We start from the raw sequence: 21,232 nt of genomic DNA, 5'->3' as shown, positions 1-21,232 counted from the left end.
GCAGTCAAGAGAAATTAACCAATGAGTGGATGGCAGTAATTTAATTGCTTAATTTAGAGTTTTTGAGACTGTTTTGCTTCATCATCTTTCCGATTTTACCCTCATTTGGCACCTCATGTTATCATCAGTCAGAATTTAAATGAAAATGTGGTTGATTGCCAAGTTTTTGTTATATAATGTCCAAAATATAAACACAGTGAGAGGTCAAATGGAAAACTAAGAGCAAGTATTACAAATAAATCAATAAAATACAACTACTTTTTAAATAGCTAGTATAAAAGAAATCATACAATACAAAATAAATGTATTATTAAAAGATAAAAAGTACAGAAATGTTAAATAATCCTATGAATGGAAGAGGAGTAGTGTGCAGAGATATAGTCCCAAAGACTATCACCCAAAATCAACATTTTCAGTTGTTTTTTTATTAACTTTTTCCATTAATTTCTCTCTGAAATTACACCAAAAATACATAGTTTTTACGTAATTGATCAAGTCTGGACGTTTCCCCTGTCCCTGAAGGTGTGCGCAACAACGTTTTGAATTTCACAAACCGTATCTTTAAATGTCGTTTTCTTAATATATTTCAGGAGGACGTGACGAAGCAGTGGCTGGTGAGGAAGCAGCGCAGCCAGAAGACCGGTGAGTGCGTTTCAAAGTGTCTGAGTAAAAAGCCACGCATAATTAACGTCTCCTGATGAAAGGACAAACCTGACGAGCTGCTTTCCTTCCAGCTAATCAGGATCGACGAAAGGCTTGTGTGTGAAAGTGATGATTGTAATGATGTCTTTCTTCCTGCAGACGCTGCACGATACATCCCCCACAACGGTGAGTAGGAACTGTCGTGAAGGAGGGATTATCCTGAAATTAAATCACAGCGACTGGAGTTACGTGATCTTAAATCATCCGTATATCACATTATATTTACCCTAATAATGTGTTAAATAATGCACATCTTTAGGGATACATCTCTGCACACTACTCTCCAACATTGGTTATTGTTATTTATCATTGAGGCAACACCTTTAAATCTTCAATGGTAATGTAGATATATTTTACGTGTTTTTTTTCATAGTAATTTGTCATATTTTATTGTATTTTTTGCTATATTTATTTATTTATTTTGTATATAACAGGGACAGTGCACATTAATGAACATTTCTGTAAACGTGCCAGAGTTAGCCAAGAGGCTATTTTTCATCTGTAGTCCCTGGACAGATTTTAAAAGTCAACCTCAAACACATTTCATTTTAAACAAGTAAATAGAATACATTTAAAACATGCAACAGACATTACTGGGATACTTAATAAAACAATTTGAAATACAGAACATTAAAACAAACAAAAGAACATGTTTAAACACAGGCAGTGGGTTGTACGGAGCAGGAGATTGGGTCAGTGTTGGCAGAGCTGATTCCTCACTAACCAGGTTTTGAGTTTTGATTTAAATAAAGTGAATGTGGTCTGGTCTCTGATTGGAGGTGGGGATTGAGTTCCATCGCTGAGCAGCTTTATATTAGGATTTATTTTACACTTGTTGTTTTAAGTAGTATTTGTACTTTTTGTATTTATTAACATTTTCTTTCAATATTTGCACTTGTTTTTCCATTGTAATGTTTTTTTATGCAGCTTTTTACACCAAAACTAGGCAATAAACAAAATGACGATAATATGAAGTGGGCCAAAAACCTCCCCTATGGTGTATATATATATATATATATATATAATATATATATATCACAAGGCAGGTAGTTATTAAAACAGCTGGTGGTTGATTTATTAGTTAATAACTCATCTTTGCAGCTACACGCGTGTTTGAAATGTTGAGAGTATAAAACATATTTATCATTCTCTTGCTTTAAAGACTTCTTCTCTTCCTTACAGTGTGGAACTGGATTTGTGATGCTGCAGGTAAGAAAACACTTTAAAGCAATCTGTGTGCTTCAAATGAATCTGTTTAAGGTATATAATAATAATAGTAATAATAAAGTCAAAACAAAAGTCCCAAAATAAACCACTTTTATAATGATATTAAAATAAATCAAACAATGTTGTGTATTTTTAAAGCTGCCACTACTACTTTTTTTAAATTTGCTTTACATTTTTAACACCAAGAAAGAGATTTATATTAGATTAGGTTCAACTTTATTGTCGTTTTGGCAGGGTACGAGATTGTAGTAAGCATCTAACAAGGAGTGCAATATAGTGCATGATGTTACTATATAAAATACAGGAAGGTTCAGTATGTACCACAGCAGCGGGTCCCAACCTTTTTCAACTCAGGGCCTTAAGAATCTAAAAAATGTTCACGACCAACATTCAACCATAAACAATAGGGAGGCTAAATAAAGTTCTGATTGGTCGATTCAGAACATGTGACACGTTGTTAATCCAGTAGAACAGACCGTTGCTAAGGACTGTAATGACCGTTGCTAAGGACTGTAATGACCGTTGCTAAGGACTGTAATGACCGTTGCTGAAAGGACTTGTAAATGACCGTTGCTAAGGACGATCAAGAAAGAGAAAGGAAAGGAGGTTCGAATAAAAAGAAATCTTAATAATGAAAATGTTTCCACACAAATCAGAATGTTTTGCAAATTATTTGGCGGCCCACTTGCAATGCGGCCGCGGCCCACAGGTTGGAAACCGCTGTACTACAGCATTAGTAATGCCCATAAATGTAAATATCTTAAATACACAGAGGATACGTTTTATTTATTTTTTGTGTTTCCTCCCACAGAGGAAGTGAAGCTTGACTCGGACTCGGCGAACCCGGACCTGATAATCTCCAGCGATGATAAACGGATGCGTTGCGGCCTCGAACATCGAGACGTCCCTCGGTGCCAGTGGCGCTTCAACGGCTGGTGGTGCTCCGCGGGCCAGGAGGGATTCACCTCGGGACGCCATTACTGGGAGGTGTGTGGCGGGAATCTATTTATCAAACGTGAATAAAGAATTAATCATCGAGGTGGGAAGTAGTGGAGTACAAATACTTTGTTACTGTACTTAAGTACATTTTTCTGGTATCAGTACTTTACTCCACTACTTATTTTTCTCTGACCACTTTTTACTTTTACTTCTTACATGTTGAACACAAATACCTGTACTTTCTACTTTTTCACTACTTTTTATTTTGTATTTTTGTTACATGTTGGATTGTTGTAGGAGCCAGCTCAGGTCAGAATAATTTCATTGCCATTTCTACACTGTAGCTTTGTGCATATGACAATAAAACCTTTAAAACCTCTGAAATTGAAATTTGAGATTTGAAAATAAACATTAGCAAGTAAGAATCACACAGTGAATGTCCTCTTCCAACCTGAGAGTAACATGATAACAAAGGTATCCCAACTGTAGCTGTGAACATGACAGGATGTGTGATTACCTAGAAGAGCATCAGGACTGTTTGAGGCAGATGATAGCTCTGTGATTAACATGATGATTCAGCCTCTATGGAGATAGACATCAAGCATGCTCATTTCTGACGTGGAGCTAATCTGAAGTAAACATTGAATACTGCTTTCTATTCCTCCATCTTGTGACTGGGTGACTCCCTCTCTTGGATATCAGCATGTGAAGGACACTGCTCAGGAACTAGTTGATGCTCTGTATGTGATGACTCCTTCCATTCTGGAGAGGATCACAGATACATGGATCCTGAGGTTGAAGCTCAAGCCGGGGACCAGGGATGTTTTTCTAACATAAGTAAATGAGAATAATATTTTTCTGTTACAGGTGGAAGTCGGGCAGCGTGACTGGAGGCTCGGCGTGGCGAAAGCGTCCGCGGTGAGGCAGGGTTACCAGACTCGCTCACCACAGATTCGGGATATTTAACCCTCCGTTCTGGAGAGGGGTTTGGATCTGAAGGCGCTGACGGTGCCCGCGACGCCCCTGACCCGCATCCCACTGCCCAGGAAAGTGGGCATTTACCTGGACTACGAGCAGGGCCAGCTGTCCTTCTACGACGTGGAGAAACGCTCGCACCTTTACACCTTTCAACGACACGTTCACGGAGGAGCTGTTCCCCGTTGTTCGGGACGGTGGAGGTGGTCAACGATCTGGTGATCCGGCCTGCTGACGTCCGGCAGCCGTGCCTCTGCACCGGGCCCTGCCTCTGGACCTGAAACCACCAAACGCTTTTTATTGTGCTTTGATTCTGCTGCTAGCGAATACGAAAACTTGTGCGCTGGTTTTGGACTTAAGGAGCGTTCCCAAAACAAACTAATTAACATATTTTGCAATGGTCTAATTGTAATGAACGTATCAAAAATGATCCTGAAATGACTCGGACTGATACCAATTAGTACATACAACGATTTTAAGCGAGTGTGTCCTCAAGATGGCAGGGGAAAAAAAACTTCAAAATATTTATGAATGGAGGTTGGCTGCTATTGAATACGAATCTTGATGGCTGGTTTTGGACTAAAGGAGCGTTCCCAACGGACGCGAAGCGAAGATTTGGCTTTGCTTTACTCGCAGAAGTTGGAGCTGCGGCATCATTTGTGGTTACCAGCGTCACAACAACAAATAAACATGATTTGCAGTGATTTTTGTTGTAATACATGTATCAAAATGATACCGAAATGACTCGGACTAACACCAATTACATACAATGATTTAACGAGTGTGTCTGCAAGATGGCAGGGGGATCGCGGTTGGCTGCTAGTGAATACGAATCTTGTTTTTTTTTTTTCGGATTAATGCTGCGTTATCCCTCTGCATGGAACCGTTCAACTTAACTAGCTTCAACCTTTTTTAATATAATACTGACTTCTGATTAGCAGCCGAGTTCCAAATCCTCTAAAAAGCAGCCTTGTCTTTACCTGGAAGGACGTCTTTTTATCCATTAAGCTTGAAAAAGGTTTAAAAGTTCTCGAACCACAAGGATACATACACCTTTTGTTCCATTTTCAGTGAAAACATAACCCAAGATTGTAGTTGCAAGGTCTTTATGCCACTTGTGTTTTAATTATTGCTTTTTTGTATTTCTTTAGAGATGCAGAATAACGCAAGCAGCTACTGAAGAGCCTCAGTGCAGATAATTACAGACGCATGTGAAGAGTGTATTCTCCTGCAACATTTGTCAGCCTTGTTTCTGCAGCTGTGTTAATGTCCATGTTACTGCGTGCAGCTATTAGTCCTCAAAACTTCAATAAATTAACACTTGGGTTTTGTTTAAAAATCTTTATTTTTTTTGCAATAGAGTACCAAAACAAATGCAAAAAAGTGCTCAACTGTTTAAAGGTAAGTCATGCATGTTGTTAAATGAAACTGAGAGTTGGTGTTAACTTTTCTTAATGAAATATCCTCTCAAATATGTTTACAGAATCCCTTTCAACCATCAATGTGAAGCCAATATACAGTAGGAGTTGCATTGAAGCAAATACAATCTTTCCGTCGTTACATACCATGTCTCTTAAATTCCTTATCTATTTAAAATGCAAAAATACAAAAGCCTTGTAGAGTAAGAACGCATATCAACTTAAAGCAGTCTATACCACGTTTTTTAAGTATAAAACATCTTTAAAAAACAAAAAACATGTTATATTCAAAAGGTTTTTGATAATTTGTTTGTATTGTAAAATCATGCGTGTCAGCAGGAAATCAGCATAGGCCTATATAAGTCTTTATTTGGCATTTTATTTAATGTCAATCTGCTTAAAGGTATTATTTATAAAATGTTTAAAAACCACTGGACTTGTTTGTTTTCAAAGACATGTGTAATTTTAATGAGGCTATTTGGGTGTTTCCTCTCCCCTTTGAGCATGAGTCTGCAGAAAGCTGTCATAGGTTGACTTTCTATCCAGTTTAAGCCACATTCTTACCAAACACTTTTAATATCTTGGTGCTTTTTAACTATATATTTTAACCAAATGAAGGATTTTAGACATTGGACGTTTGGATAGGAAGTGATCAGAGAAAGAATCTGAGCTAACGTTAGCTACAGCCAAACTGCATTGGGAAACAGTGATTTTAAAACTAGTATATTATGTATTATTACTGGTTTTACTCACTGGGGCTGCTTGTTTGTGAGAGAAGGAGACCTGTAAGGATAATTTGGCCACTGATTAAAAACTTCTGATGTCTGGATCTTAAGGAGTCAGAGAAGAAACAGGCTGAAACAGGCTAAGCTAACATTAGCCTTTTATCTCGTAGCCTCTCCACCTTCCCAACTGTTTTAATAACTAAGACGAGAGGAGGAGAGCTGTAAGGATAATTTGGCTATTCATTAAAAAAAACTTCTGAACATCTGGATCATACGTTTTCAGAGAAACAGGCTGAGCTAGTTAGTTCATAGCTTCTCGAAGAAAGACTGAATATAAAACAAACTTCTTTATTGTGTATTTCAATAGGTTTAATAACTAAGGTGAAAGGAGGAAACCTGTAAGGATAATTTGGCTTCTGATGAAAAATACTTCTGAATGTCGGGATCTTAAGTATTCAGAGCTAAGCTAACGTTAGCATTTAGCTCGTAGCCTCTCCACCTTCCTGTCCACCATGGAAATACTGAATCGAAAACAAACTGCTTTATTCTGTATTTCAACTGTTTTAATAACTAACGCGAGAGGAAGAGACGTGTAAGGATAATTTGACTCCTGATAAAAACAACTTCTGAACATCCGGATCATACGTTATCGGAGAAACAGACAAGGCTGAGCTAACGTTAGCATTTAGCTCGAAGCCTCTCCAGGAAATACTGAATTTGCTTTAAAACTGTTTTTTCAGAAGAGACAATTCATTAGAAACTCCCATGATCCCAGCTACTTCACTTCTACGTATGTTGTTATTGTGTGGATAAAAAGCCCACTAGTAATTAGGCTACATATGAAAGTTTAAGTACAAATCTTGTAAAGTCTTAAATATGCTTTGAAAAAAACGCACTTTTAATATAATACAAATCTATGCATAAAAGTCCCAGATAAACCACTTTAATATTCAGGATAAGACCATTTTGGTAAATAATGATTAACCATCTGCAAAGAGATGCATCTTAAACAGACTATACTTTTGAATGCCTCGTAAAGATAGGGTGAGACAAGGTCACTTTGGATTAATTCAGTTTGATTACTGCATTAATCCAAGCCCCAGTGTGAGAAACCACAAATACAATCAAAAGCAGCAGTGAAAGAAAATGTGGAAATTGATGGAAAAGTGGCAACAGTTTGTAACAGGCGACTATTAAAAAAACAAAACATGTTTTGGTCCCTTAGCCTCGCTTAAACACACAGGTATAAAGATATACACTGATAATGTTTGAGCGCTCTTTGTAAAAGAGAATCTCAGATATGATTCCTCATCATGTTGACTTATTTTGGCTGTGAAATGTTGGGTTATTAAGATTCATAAAACATGTTCTTGGTGACGGTGGTTCCTCCCATGACGCTCCTCTGAACGACCTCCTTGGTGACCTGCCGGGTCACGATGCCGCTCGACTCCATGTGCTGCGTGGTCGTCATCATGCCGTCACCTAGAACAAAATAGCATTATTATTAAAGAGTGGTGCAGGAATAATAATAATTAAAATAATACATTTGATTTATAAAGCGCTTTCCTGGTGCTCAAAGCGCTTTACAAGAAAGTAAAGGAGAAAAATAACAACAAAAGTAAAAAGTGCTAAGCTAGGTGGAATAAGGGCGAATAGGAGTGGAACGCAAGAGTGAAAAGGTGAGTTTTGAGGGATTGTTTGAATGGTGTGAGAGTGAATGAGTCCTAAAACCTGGAAATTAGTCAGCATTTTAACAATTCCAGGGGTAGACATTAAGGGTAAAATGCCACTGGCCCCCCGGAGCGTTCGTCCAAAAAAAATCGACTTAAAATGAAGAAAATTAACACATTTGTTGCAATAGTAATGTATGCACAAACTACATTACTACTTGTACTACAACATTTGAATCATCAGTTCTTCCTCATTTTCCTCAATTGTTCATATTTGGTTTATTAAAATAATGATATTGTGGTCATTGTTAAAAAATGTCTGCTATTATGAGTATTATTATTTGTATAATGCGCTTTCTGCCTTCCTGTCATTAGGAGTTAGAAATGTAATGGCTATAGATTAGATTAGAACCTTCATTATCCTAAACTGCTGGGACATTTCCCTACAGCCAATACCTTTATATTGTCTACTCTTCACTTACTTGTCAGCATAGGTCGGCATTGATGTACAGAGCCGACTAAAGAAGACCTTGTTTATAGGGATGCACGATATTGGTTTTTTGAAACCGATACCGATAACTTCCTGCTTCTCAAGACCGATACCGATAATAAAAAAAAATGTACGCCACTAATTATTTTAACGCGATTAACGCATGTGTATTTTTTTCCCTTGGCCGCCCCGTAGTTTCAGAGCGCATCGAGTTTAAAAATACCATCTACAAGCTGATGCTGACAGCCCCGCTCCTGCCGCCCGCTTGTGGCAGACCACACTTCCACGCTCACCGGCAGGCACCGACTGGCCATCTGGAGGACCGGGAGGGTGTGTGTGTATATGTGGCCCAAGCGAGCGAGAGAGAGACCTTACGTGCATTGTTGTTGTTAGCATCTGGTGCTAGCTAGCTGCGCTAACGGATATAAGGAGCTGTTTAAATGAAAACAGAGGAGCGACATTTCGCCACAACTGCGCCGAGCACTTGACTTTATGCAGGAAGCCAGACAGTGGGACATTGTACGAAAAGTCAGCACACTCAGCACGGATAGTGCGCAACATGATTGCAGCGTCCAGGCAGCTCCGGTTCGAGCATATGCCTTGAGTTGCACATAGCTCCAACGCCCATACCACCGACGACATGTTTGTTTACTGTCCTGGCTTCACGGCCGCACACCATTTACGACACAGCCAGGCATGAGTTAGGGAGCGCTGGATTTGTGAAGAACTCCCCTCTTCCTAAACCACTAATACCACAGTACTGGCAAAACGGGAGGAGCCGAGTGAAAAACAAGCGCCCCTCATCCCAATCCACCCACACCGCAGTATTTGTTTCTTTTTTTGTACCCAAAAAATATATTGTATATTATCGGGGCTATTAATACTGGTATCAGGTTTATCGGGATGACGTCATAATTCCTAATATCGGACCGATAATTATCGGGCCGATAATTATCGGGCCGATAATTATCGTGCATCCCTACTTGTTTATCATATCATACATCGCATCATATTGAGAGGTGCAGTGACTCATCCTAAAACCAGGAAGTAAGCTGCTGGTTCCCTCCACAGAAAGCAATGGGATTTCTCCACAGGGTTTGGAAAATAGCTGGAAATAAGGTCTGTGGAAAACTAACCTGTTTGATAAATGCACGTTTTGTTCAGCCAGATAATCTCCACATGTTTACCCTACTTTTATAATGTTCGAATCATAAATCTAATCGATAGATTATAAAAGGGTTTTAGGACGCGTCACTGCACCACTCTATAGAAGCCAACTCCATCGATCAAGCTGAAACGTTCTCTCCCTCTTCTTCTCATGCTCCCTGTCACTCTCCTTTAACTCCTCCGGAGACTTTCTTTTATTTGAAGATTGTTTTTTGCACGGCGCTTGGCCGGTTACCACTGGTATTAAAAACATGTTGGCGAATGGTTAGGTGGCGCGATAGTCTGTAGTGAAGGAGCGCGCTCCCGCTCACGGGAGCCTGCTCGCGCTGCGCTCCGCAGCAAACAGCTGTTTGCTTTTCACCCAACAACGACAACTGCCTCACGAAACGCTATGTTGTAGCTTTAATAAACGAAACAATTTAACTAAATTGCTAGTCAAAATACCAATACCACAGGACAATTTTTTTAAAGCAATATTTTTAGTGGCCCGAGCGGGCAAGTGGAAAGTACGTTATGCTGGGTGTCTAAATAGTGCTTCCGGGCCAGCGGGCCATTTATAATGTCGAGCCCTGAATTCTGGAAATCGATGTTTTTAAAAAAATGTGACACTGTTGGATTTAAGAAAATACAAGGTTACGTGAAGCCATGTGACCGTGCTGTAGTTCCTTTATAGCCCAACATTAGCCACCTTCAGCTTAGCGGTGGTGACGTCCTAAAATTAGCTTTTTACTTCAAAAACCATAAAGTGTTGTCAAATTGTTGAGATTATTCCGATGATCCGAATGGTATGTGTATATTAAGTGTAAAAGATAGGTAACCAATAGTCCTTTTTTTTTAAAACCCATGAAAGTTTCAGTGTATAATTAACATACGATTGATACATATAATTTTATTTCAGATTTGTACCTGAGTAGTAGGGGTCGTTGATCATGGTGTGCGAGACGTTGGTCAGACTACTGACATCTGTCGGCAACTGGAAAACTTCTCTCCTCGACATCGACTGGCTGTCGTACTGAGACATATCGCCTATAAGGAGACAGGAAGGAAATAAATACTTAGATTACATTAATGCACTAGACAAGTGGTTCCCAACCTCTTTACCCCTAACTAAGTGACATATTTTATGGATATTTCATAGCATATGCAATGCTTAACAACTGATAAACTACAATAACTGCAGGAAGTTTGTAAAACGAGTGATTTGGATGACATTTTGAGTGGATTGAATAATCTAATCTTTTTTAACGCTTTCATTTTTAAATGGAAAAAGAAAGGGATGAGTTAAAAAAATAAATATATTTTGTATTTCATGTCTAAGATAAGATAAGATATGACTTTATTCATCCCGAAGGAAATTGTTGTGCCAGAGTTACAAAGATACAATAAACACAGCAGCATAATAAGCATAATAATAAAACTGTACACTAACAATTTTCTGTGACATTTTCTGTGGACATTGAAACTGAAGTAATACAATGTTAATGTGTTTCACCTCCGTCCTGAGACTCAATGGTGATGATGCCCTCCCTCTCGGGTCCGAAGCCCTGTGTGGTTCGAGCCTGGACTTTGAATTTGTACGGGACGTTTTCCGTGAGGTTCGGGACAGTGAGACTCGTCTCAGAGCTTTCTCCGTTCACCTGGAAGGAGCGGATGTCTCCTGGAGGAACAACACAGAACATGTGTTTCAGAACAAAGAGAAATGGGAACTGAACAAATGGAAAAAGTAACTGCATAAGTTTGTATTTGTTTCTTAGAATTTCTTGTAAATTGACTTCATTTTTGTAATTTGATATAAAATGTTATGATTACATTTCTTTTTCATAATTTAGATTTTTTTTTTTCTTGGAACTTCATTTTATTTTCAGAATTTAACTTTTTTCATGACTTTATTATTTTTTTTATGATATAGGGAATTCTTTTTTTTTTTTAACTTTTGGTCCGAATTTTCCCCTTTGCTCTTCAAGGTTTGACTCACCTCCACCGTGCAGCTGCTCGCAGGTCACGATGTATCCCAGGATGTCTCCGTTGGGTTTCCTTGGTTTGTCCCAGCTGAGATGCAGAGAGTCTGGACTCAGAGCCGTGAAGACCAGCGGACCCGGAGCACTCGGAGTACTGAGGGTGAACGGAGAACCTACAGCCAACAAACACACATTTTACTTCTAGTTACTGTATAAACAAGTTTTGGTATCCAATAATTTCTGATCTAAAAACCTTGAAAAAAGTATTGAAACAAAAATAAAATCAAACTAACAAATATTATTTTTATAATGTCTGAATGCTTTTTTGAAATTCCTTGTTGTTGAAATGTACTATATAAATAAAGCCGGCTTGCCTAAAACTCTAAAATATACATGTAGTGATGTTGGCCCCAAAATACAGACAAAGTACTGTAGCATAACACAGATTATGTTCTTCTAATTTCACTTTTTCCTCACCATTTGACTTCAAAACTGCATTTAAGTACAGTTCTTCAGTACAGTACTTCTGTACAGTACTTCAGTACAGTTCTTCTGTACAGTACTTCTGTACAGTACTTCAGTACAGTTCTTCAGTACAGTACTTCAGTACAGTTCTTCAGTACAGTACTTCAGTACAGTACTTCAGTACAGTTCTTCAGTACAGTACTTCAGTACAGTACTTCTGTACAGTACTTCTGTACAGTACTTCAGTACAGTTCTTCAGTACAGTACTTCTGTACAGTACTTCTGTACAGTACTTCAGTACAGTTCTTCAGTACAGTACTTGTCGTAAATGTACTGTGCAATTACCTGGCATGGGGCACAGTGGGCTCTTTGGGTCCACAGCGGACTCGATGGTGATGACTCCCTCCCTCTCAGGTCCCCAGCCCTCCTGACTCTGAGCCTTCACTTTAAACAGGTAGGAGTGGTTGGGAAGCAGATCCTGGATCAGCACCGCGTTCTCCGCCGGGTTCCCAACGCTGATGCGATTCACCTCACCTGCAGGGGAGGAAACAGAAATCAGCTGATCCACTCAGAATGGAAGTAGTCGTCACATACAGAGCATCAACTAGCTCCTGAACAGTGTCCTTCACATGCTGATATACAAGAGAGGGAAACCATATTTTTTGTTCAGCATTATTGTACCTCCACTGAGCAGCTGGTAGAGAACGCAGTATCCCATGATGTCCTTCTCACAGTGAGGCTCCTGCCAGCTGACTTTCAGGGCCGTCGGGCCGAGAGCCGAAAACACGAGTCGGCTGGGAGTGTCTGGGACTCCTGGAGAGACACGAGCGTCTGAAGAGAGACAAACACACACCTCACTGAATACCAGAGAGGGCAAGAGTACACACATCCTTTACTCGAGTAGAAGTACAGATACTCATGTTTAAAAATACTCTGGTAAAAGTAGAAGTACTGACTAAACTTCTTTACTCAGGTAAAAGTAAAGAACTATGGGCTTTGAAGTGTACTTCAGTAAAAAGTACCCATAACTAGCAGCTGTTTTAAAGAGTACCTGACCTCCCTTTATATCAATAGAACAATAATGTCATTGTTAGCTAATGAATGTTTCCATGCTGAACAACGGCAACATGACAACGTTTCCATTGGTCCCTCTTCTTTAGAGAAGACCAGGAAATGATGGATACACGGATCGTGTTCAAATCAATAGGCACGCAATGACTCTAAAGAATAATGATCACGCATCAAACACACATTCAGACTAAAGGAACCAGCTGTTTGGAAAATGAGAGAAGTAGAAAGTACAGGTATTTGAGTTCAACATGTAAGAAGTAGAAAGTACAAGTATTTGAGTTCAACATGTAAGAAGTAGAAAGTACAGGTATTTGAGTTCAACATGTAAGAAGTAGAAAGTACAGGTATTTGTGTTCAACATGTAAGAAGTAGAAAGTACAAGTATTTGTGTTCAACATGTAAGAAGTAGAAAGTACAGGTATTGAGTTCAACATGTAAGAAGTAGAAAGTACAGGTGTTTGTGTTCAACATGTAAGAAGTAGAAAGTACAGGTATTTGAGTTAAAAATGTAAGAAGTAGAAAGTACAGGTATTTGAGTTCAACATGTAAGAAGTAGAAAGTACAGGTATTTGGGTTCAACATGTAAGAAGTAGAAAGTACAGGTATTTGGGTTCAACATGTAAGAAGTAGAAAGTACAGGTATTTGTGTTCAACATGTAAGAAGTAGAAAGTACAGGTATTTGGGTTCAACATGTAAGAAGTAGAAAGTACAGGTATTTGAGTTCAACATGTAAGAAGTAGAAAGTACAGGTATTTGAGTTCAACATGTAAGAAGTAGAAAGTACAGGTATTTGGGTTCAACATGTAAGAAGTAGAAAGTACAGGTATTTGTGTTCAACATGTAAGAAGTAGAAAGTACAGGTATTTGTGTTCAACATGTGAGAAGTAGAAAGTACAGGTATTTGAGTTCAACATGTAAGAAGTAGAAAGTACAGGTATTTGAGTTCAACATGTAAGAAGTAGAAAGTACAGGTATTTGTGTTCAACATGTGAGAAGTAGAAAGTACAGGTATTTGAGTTCAACATGTAAGAAGTAGAAAGTACAGGTATTTGGGTTCAACATGTAAGAAGTAGAAAGTACAGGTATTTGTGTTCAACATGTAAGAAGTAGAAAGTACAGGTATTTGTGTTCAACATGTAAGAAGTAGAAAGTACAGGTATTTGTGTTCAACATGTAAGAAGTCAAAGTAAGAACTCGTCAGAAAAAGAAGTAGTGGAGTAAAGTACTGATACCAGAAACATGTACTTGAGGTAAGGACAGTAACAAAGTATTTGTACTCCACTACTTCCCACCTCTGATGATGTGATTTTTGTTTGTACAGTACTTTGGTCTGGATGTTTTAAAGTGCTTTTTATTGTATTGTGTAAAAATAAAATGTGTTTTTAGTGGTAAGACCTTTAAAGAGGAGATCAGAAAGACACAGGTAAATGGATTTCTTATTTCGGTGTTGGACCCTGAAGGCAGCATCTCCCTGGTTCAATGGGATCAATTCCTGCACGACTCTATGAAGACGATAGCAGAGCATTTCACACCCATGCGTTGCAGACTCACCCTGCAGCACCCTGTCCAGACTATAAAGCGCTTCGTTGACGTCTGAAGACCCGGTCCGAGCTCTGGAGCCCTGAGAGAGGCTGTAGCTGAACTGAGAGCTGCTCTGCGACGCATTGTAGCCGAAACCACCTGATGGCGCATTGAGCAGAGGAGGAAGCCAAGGAAGAAGATGGAGGGAGCAAGGTAGAAGGAGGTAAAGATGGAATACAAAGCGAGGGAGAAACAGCGATAGTCAGCATAGCTCCTGCAAACAAATCAGCAGCCAACAGCCCCAAACCTGCTAACACATGTCCAACCTAATCATGCGCTTTGCAAACCATCCCCACCATCTTTTATTTTAAAATGTACTGTTCTGTTTCTGGTTATTTCCCATATTGCAGTAAGCATTTCCCGTGATGTTCATCCTTCCTTCGTAGCCCTTGAGAAGGCTTGACCTTTTCACATTTCTGGCCTCACTGGATTCCACTTCTCAAGCAAGATAAGCACTGCTCACAGTACTAAAGCAACACCTCGTGCTCCACAGATGTAATGTATGGAAGTGTTTATCCTGCTTGATAACTGAGAGGTGGAGTTCAGCGAGGCCAGAGTGTGTCCTTTGGAATAAAAGTCTAAAAAGACGTACCTAGATCTGGGAACTTTCCGGACAAGTCTCCCATCACAATGGAGTCTCGGATGTTTTCCTCGGTGTAGGCCCGGTGCTCCGAGTGCTTCCTCATGATGACTTCTGAAGTGTGGACTCCTCCTCCTCCTACACTGTACCCTCCTCCTCCTACACTGTACCCTCCTCCTCCAACTCCTAATCCTCCTAGACTTCCTCCTCCTCCTCCTCCTACATTGTACCCTCCTCCTCCAACTCCTCCTCCTCCTCCTCCTACACTGTACCCTCCTTCTCCAACTCCTAATCCTCCTAGACTTCCTCCTCCTCCTCCTACACTGTACCCTCCTCCTCCTCCTCCTCCTCCTCCTCCTCCTCCTCCTCCTCCTCCTCCTCCTCCTCCAACACTTAGACCTCCTAGACTTCCTCCTCCTCCTCCTCCAACTCCGTACGTCATGTCAGTCCTACGAGTGCCTCCTACAAGAGAAAGGATAAAGAAAAACTGGAATAAATGCATGAACTTGCTGCAGAAGTGTTGGTGATTCACATGTTTAAGAGACATGGTGTTGTTTCATTAGATGGGGGTATTGGGTTCATGCTAATATATGTTGTGCACATGCTCATGGACAACTTTATGACCAAGTTTTGTTCTATTTAAGTCAACGGAAATGTACAAATAATATGTTTTAAAGTTACTGAAGCGATTCGTTTTTTTCAGAATTAGATTTTTGTCTTTCAGAATTTAACTTTTTTAAACTGTAGTTTTTACAAGCTTAAAAGCCCCGAGCCTGTTTTTCAGGTTTCAGGCTCGAAAATGACATTCCCAGAACAAATGACCATATCTTCCCTTCTAAAAAGGTTACATTAATAATCTTTTTTCTCAAAGTAATGATGAACCTGTGAGTTGGATGTATAAAAGTCAAAATCAATATAGATGTTTTTATTTTAAAGAAAATTCAGATTGAACATGGTAAAAAACTGTAAATTATAGTGTCCGTCCAAAAAATATGTTGTACTTATAGTGAAAACTAACCTTGGATGATGGGTTAGTAGACTACAAGCTTTAGGAATCCAAAGTACAACATATAATAAGTACCCTGTATCAAGACTGATGCAAAACAAGTGATATTTGACCTTTTTAGAGAGATTTAGAGAACAAAAAAAACCTCTTCTGGGGCCATTTGGGTGGATTTTCCATATCTCTGGCCCCCCTTGTTCGATTTTGACATGTGACGTCTCTTTCTGACCGTCAGAGCCAATATAATCGAAGGAAAATCGTCCCGCACACACTCATGTTAAAAAAAAAAGTTGCGTCTCTGCGCATGCTAGCTTTCAGCAGAGGGGAGAAATATCCTGCTCTGATATCAAGCAACGGAAAAGCAGTTTTATTGCTTATAGATTATCAGAACATTTCAAAGGGGATGCAGTCACATTGGATTAACCTATGGATTAACTACAGCATCGTTTTTATCGTTTTAATGCCATTGAAGACCAGTTTAGACCAGACAAAGACGAAGGTAAGCCATGTTAGCGTTGTGGGCTACCTAGCGCCACTTGTTTTGATGTACGTTTTTGTTGATAACGTCACGAGTTTGTATCTTTCAGTGTTGAGGTGGGCACCGTTAGATTCTGTGTCTCCTTGCGATCATAAACGATGTGTTGGATGTGCACCTAGGATAAGTAATAAAGGAGCTAGGAGTGATTATCGGTGCAGTAATAGGTTAGCATTTTTCGCTCAGGGGTAATTTAGATGCTTCTTATGAGACTTGTGTTTTGGTAAAAATGGTTTGTATCGTCAGTTAGCTGAGATTATTCCCGTTAATCTGGTATAACACATTAATAGGTTCTTAAATATTAAGATCCCCTGAGACACAGTGTCGTGAAAAATAATAATAAAGTACCCGCTGGCGGGGACCTTGGGGCTTAACAGGTTAATAATGATATAATGTTGGTACCTGAGCTGCTCATGTAGGTGGTGGATGTTTCTGTGGTGAAGGAGCTGCCCCCCCCTCCTCTGTAGTTGGTGCTCAGAGTTGATCTCGGAGAGGAAGAAGTCGACAGATTTCGAGACGCTGAACCTCCCGGGAACTGGAAGCTCGAATCCCATTTTCCATTCATGTTGTAATCTGTGGACATAGTGAAGATGATATATAGTACAGAAGGTAGCACGTTTAGCGGTTAGCATTGGATCAACACATCAAGCACCGAAAAACCAGGCCAGATCTGAAGAGGAAGCAGCAGCAGACTCCAGTCCTATGGGAGTTACAGAAACTATGTACTACAAAATAAGAAATATTCTGTGTAGCATTTTACGCTAGATTTTAGGTTATATTAGTCTAATGTTGTGCAATGAAGGTTCAAACCATATATTGTGTGGTTGATAATAAACATACATTGTTTATATAGCACTTATTCAAGTGAGAAACTACAGTATTACAGAACTACAGCAGTTGCTTTACTCAGGAATACTTGATTTCAGCTTGATTTTACCTAAAATTAGATCAGTTTTTTGAAGCTCTTGCCCTCCAAATGAAGGCAAAGACCAACTTCGTAGTGCGCAACAGGTTGAGTTGCATTATTTCTATGAGAATAATAAAACAAACTGTATAACGCCTTTTAACTTTGACATCAGATGCACTCATTCTGTCTTACTAAAAAAAAAAAAAGCCCTAGATTTATAATATTTAAGTCGATTATTTAGCATTTTCTTTTGTTGTAGTTTTAACGTTTTTTGTCTGTAGTCGGTGACATCCACATATCTTCATCTACAGATCTAAAGTGTTGCTGCTTTTACTTTTCAATGTGTAAAACTGATGTGTTGAACCTGCTAAATGCTAACAAGTATATTTCATAAGGTGCTTTGCATCAGAACATAAAATACAAACAAGAAAAAACACGTAACAGCTGCGAGGAGAAGGTGTCGTCACTGAAACTGCCCTGCAGAAACGAGACTGTATTTAATTCAGAAGCCAATATTTCCTTTCAGCCGCGCACACACACACACACACACACACACACACACACACACACACACACACACACACACACACACACACACACACACACACATCAAGCTGCCTCCAGATCGCCACCTCAGGACAGACAGAAAAGCCTGCCCACGATCATCAACTGGAGGTGGGGCAGTTGATGCCAGAGCTCCTCTCTGGGGACTGAAGCCCGAAATTAATCAGCCACATGTGGATATGTCTGATCCCGCTGGCTGCCGCTCGTGCATTAGAGCTGCCATGCTGTTTCGCTGTCTGCGGCCTGAGGGTCTTCACCTGGACGCGGTGTGTTGGCGTAGTTTTGGCGGGGGGCCTCGCTGTCGGAGCTGGCCTCGGTGTCGGTGCTGAGCCGGAAGACGTCCACTCGCTTTTTCCACGACACCTTACGCAGGTCCAGGTTGGACCCGACCAACTTCACATGGTTCCAGCCTTGTGTTCGGGGTCAGAGGGAAGCAAGCAGGCGGAGGATAGATTGGAGGCGAGGAAGAGTCAACGGGTGGCTTTAGTGTAACATTAGTTTACTAAAAGAAGAGCGGTCAAACTATGAAATGGGATAATATGATGAAGGAATTGTTTATTGTTGCTGTCGGGCGGAAAACTTTTCATATTTAGTATTTTTTTCTTTGTTATAATCAGTTGTGTTTGTAGTATAACACGTCAATGTTTTTATAATTACTCTCACTGCCTGAACACAGGTCTACACTGCAACTCTTACCATAGGCTGTTAAATAATAATTCAAATTTAAATGATGAGATCCACCTATTTGGTGACAGCTAGATGGATAGCTAAGGTAAGCTAGCTAACTAGGTAGATAGATAGCGAACGTTTGCTAGCTTACTATCACATTGACTGAACTGAGTTTGGTCAGTAAGTTAGCCACTCATTTGGAGATAGCTAGATGGGTAGCTAACATTTGCTAGCTAGCTTGTTCGATGGGAAGGTATGGTAGCATGCTAGCAAACTATGTAGCTAGCAAACGTTAGCTAAATAGCTAACGTTCGCTAGCTAAATAGCTAATGTTTGCTAGCTAATCAGCACACTGACAGGTTAACTGAGTTGGTCTCTGGTTAACTAGTGTTTCTAAATGTCAGCACTGTGGACCTCAGTCTTCTGTCGGTGAGAGTTATTGAGCGTTATGAGCTTTAATCCGTTCGGCTCATATTTTGTTCTTTCTTTTTCGTAGCTCCTCATAGCAGAGCATTTTCACCACAGCACTCAACAGAATTATTAAATATACCCAGTCTCACGGCATTTCGTGTTATAGTCACGAAATTAATTTAATCTATTGATTCGTGTTCACCAACACAATTTCCCCCTTTTTGTCGTGTCACACAGAACGATTTAAAAAATGTATTTCTATTGGTAGTGTGTTTCGTGCCTGCGTCTTTTTGTCCGGTGTCGGTACCATATATGTTCGGGGCATAGAGGTTCGGGGGCCTTCTCTTACCAATGACGTCACGCATTGTATGGCTGTACGGTAATTTACCCAGGGTTGCTCGGGGGCAAATCACATCTACAGATCATGACAAACCAAATTGAAGTATTCCTATACTCCTAGCGTCTGAAAATGTTTGTGAAAAACATGTAAAAAAAACATGAAAACGGAGCAGTGGCTGTACGCCATTGGCTGTACGGCAACTCAAGAGGACCATCATACACGGTAACATTCCGAACATTTAAACATAGCCTACACTTAATTCTTTACTTTGTCCGTTATTATATGCAGAAGATATTGCTTTTTTCTCCGTGATGTTGTTTCTATAGCAACAACTTCAAACAGGAAGTTAACCTAAATTACATTTAAGACACTGCAACGAAAAGTAACAAAAACAATGTAAAATCCTTTTCCGTTTCACAGAACACAAATTGGGTTATTTACATAATTATGTTTACACTGTTGATTGTTATGTTTGGGGGACACACAACACATCAAATCACATCTACAGATCAAGACGAAGCGAATGAAAGTACTCCCATACTCCTAGCGTGTGAAAATGTTTTTGAATAACGTGTGCAAAGTCTCTGAAAACGGAGCAGTGGCTGCGATGCTAGCTTTGCGGCTAGCGGTTAGCATTTTCAATGGAAATATACATCGAAACATCATGTTTCAGTAAAAAGAAGGCCTCACTGATCTTTGACGTCATTACGTCGTGACGTCACTGGTAAGAGACGGACCCAGAACACATATGGTACCCCGAACACATATGGTACCGACACCGGTCGGGTCTTGGAAGACCGGAAGCTGTGGGGTTCATACAAACTTGTTCTTACTCAATATCAAGCCACGATTATTGTTTTTATTTTAAATTGTTAAAGGTGGGGTAGCTAAGTTTCAGAAACCGGCTCGAGTGCACTAAAATTTGAAAGTACACAGCCGAAAAGAATCCGCCCCTTCCTTCAGACTTCCTTACAGAGCACCTCCTCCACACATGAACGCGCATGACGTCAGCAGACTGGTGAGAGTGGCCGCCTGCTGCTGGCGAGTCATTGAAGTACTGCTGCAATGCACGCCCAATGAGGGCACGCCGAATGAGGGCACGAGATACATTTGTGCGTGCACGAGATGGAAGGCTGACAGACAGGGCGGCAATCCAATCCGTTTAGCCGGGCCACGGCTTCCACAGATTACATTTTTTTATGGATTTCTTGTCAAAGCACTTCAGATATTCATTGCTATCGGGATGTTAAGAGCATTCCATGGAATATAACAAAAAGTGTATCTCGAGCCGGTTTCTGAAACTTACCTACCCCACCTTTAATGTCGGACCTTTTTTGCCATCTATGAGAAAAATAAATGGCTCAGAGCGTCAAAATACTGAAATCTGTTTTTCCTTCTAATTTGTTATTATTTACATTGCTTTTAAAATCGTTCTGTGTGACACGGGAACAAATGGGGAAAATCGTGTTGGTGAACACGAATCAATAGATTAATTTCGTGACTATAACACGAAATGCCGTGAGACTGGGTTGAATCAGCACACTGGTTAACTTGTTTTTTCTAAATGTGAAAGTTATTAAAAATGTCCCCATATCAGATTTCATTATCATGTCATCCTGTTTAGTCTCTAACAGAGGATGCTGTAAAACCATCACCTCACAGTAGCTGAGAATGATCTTGAATACAATTCATTTTTAAAAAAGCTGTTAGAGATAAACAGGAAGAGCTAACAAAAAGGATACCAATTTGTAAACATCCTGTTCAATTACTTTAAAAGGTTGTATTAATTTATTTATTTCCTTAACAGAAAGTTGTGGGCTCTCTTCAGGTTTTC

The 21,232-nt window shown here is 39.8% G+C and overlaps 2 protein-coding genes across 2 annotated transcripts in view; one reads left to right on the top strand and one right to left on the bottom strand.

Moving 5' to 3' along the window:
* The window catches only part of zgc:194990 (uncharacterized protein LOC568410 homolog), a 15,346-nt gene extending 9,654 nt beyond the window's left edge, over window positions 1–5,692 (top strand). Inside the window, 8 exon segments of the mRNA XM_034196770.1 lie at window positions 591–642; window positions 802–828; window positions 1,885–1,911; window positions 2,741–2,916; window positions 3,736–3,804; window positions 3,807–3,842; window positions 3,844–4,002; window positions 4,005–5,692. Coding sequence (XP_034052661.1) covers window positions 591–642; window positions 802–828; window positions 1,885–1,911; window positions 2,741–2,916; window positions 3,736–3,804; window positions 3,807–3,842; window positions 3,844–4,002; window positions 4,005–4,124 — 666 coding nt within the window. The 3' untranslated portion in view covers window positions 4,125–5,692.
* itgb4 (integrin, beta 4) overlaps window positions 5,176–21,232 on the bottom strand; it is a gene marked incomplete in the record, with an annotated part of 78,305 nt that continues 62,248 nt past the window's right edge. The window contains 11 exon segments of the mRNA XM_034196773.1: window positions 5,176–7,468; window positions 10,220–10,339; window positions 10,806–10,970; window positions 11,289–11,444; window positions 12,082–12,270; window positions 12,418–12,567; window positions 14,360–14,488; window positions 14,982–15,112; window positions 15,407–15,431; window positions 16,910–17,080; window positions 18,236–18,388. Coding sequence (XP_034052664.1) covers window positions 7,335–7,468; window positions 10,220–10,339; window positions 10,806–10,970; window positions 11,289–11,444; window positions 12,082–12,270; window positions 12,418–12,567; window positions 14,360–14,488; window positions 14,982–15,112; window positions 15,407–15,431; window positions 16,910–17,080; window positions 18,236–18,388 — 1,523 coding nt within the window.

The sequence above is a fragment of the Gymnodraco acuticeps genome, unplaced genomic scaffold (genome assembly GCF_902827175.1).
Source record: "Gymnodraco acuticeps unplaced genomic scaffold, fGymAcu1.1, whole genome shotgun sequence".
In the NCBI taxonomy this organism is placed as follows: domain Eukaryota; kingdom Metazoa; phylum Chordata; class Actinopteri; order Perciformes; family Bathydraconidae; genus Gymnodraco; species Gymnodraco acuticeps.
This window is presented reverse-complemented; position numbering and strand designations above follow the sequence as displayed.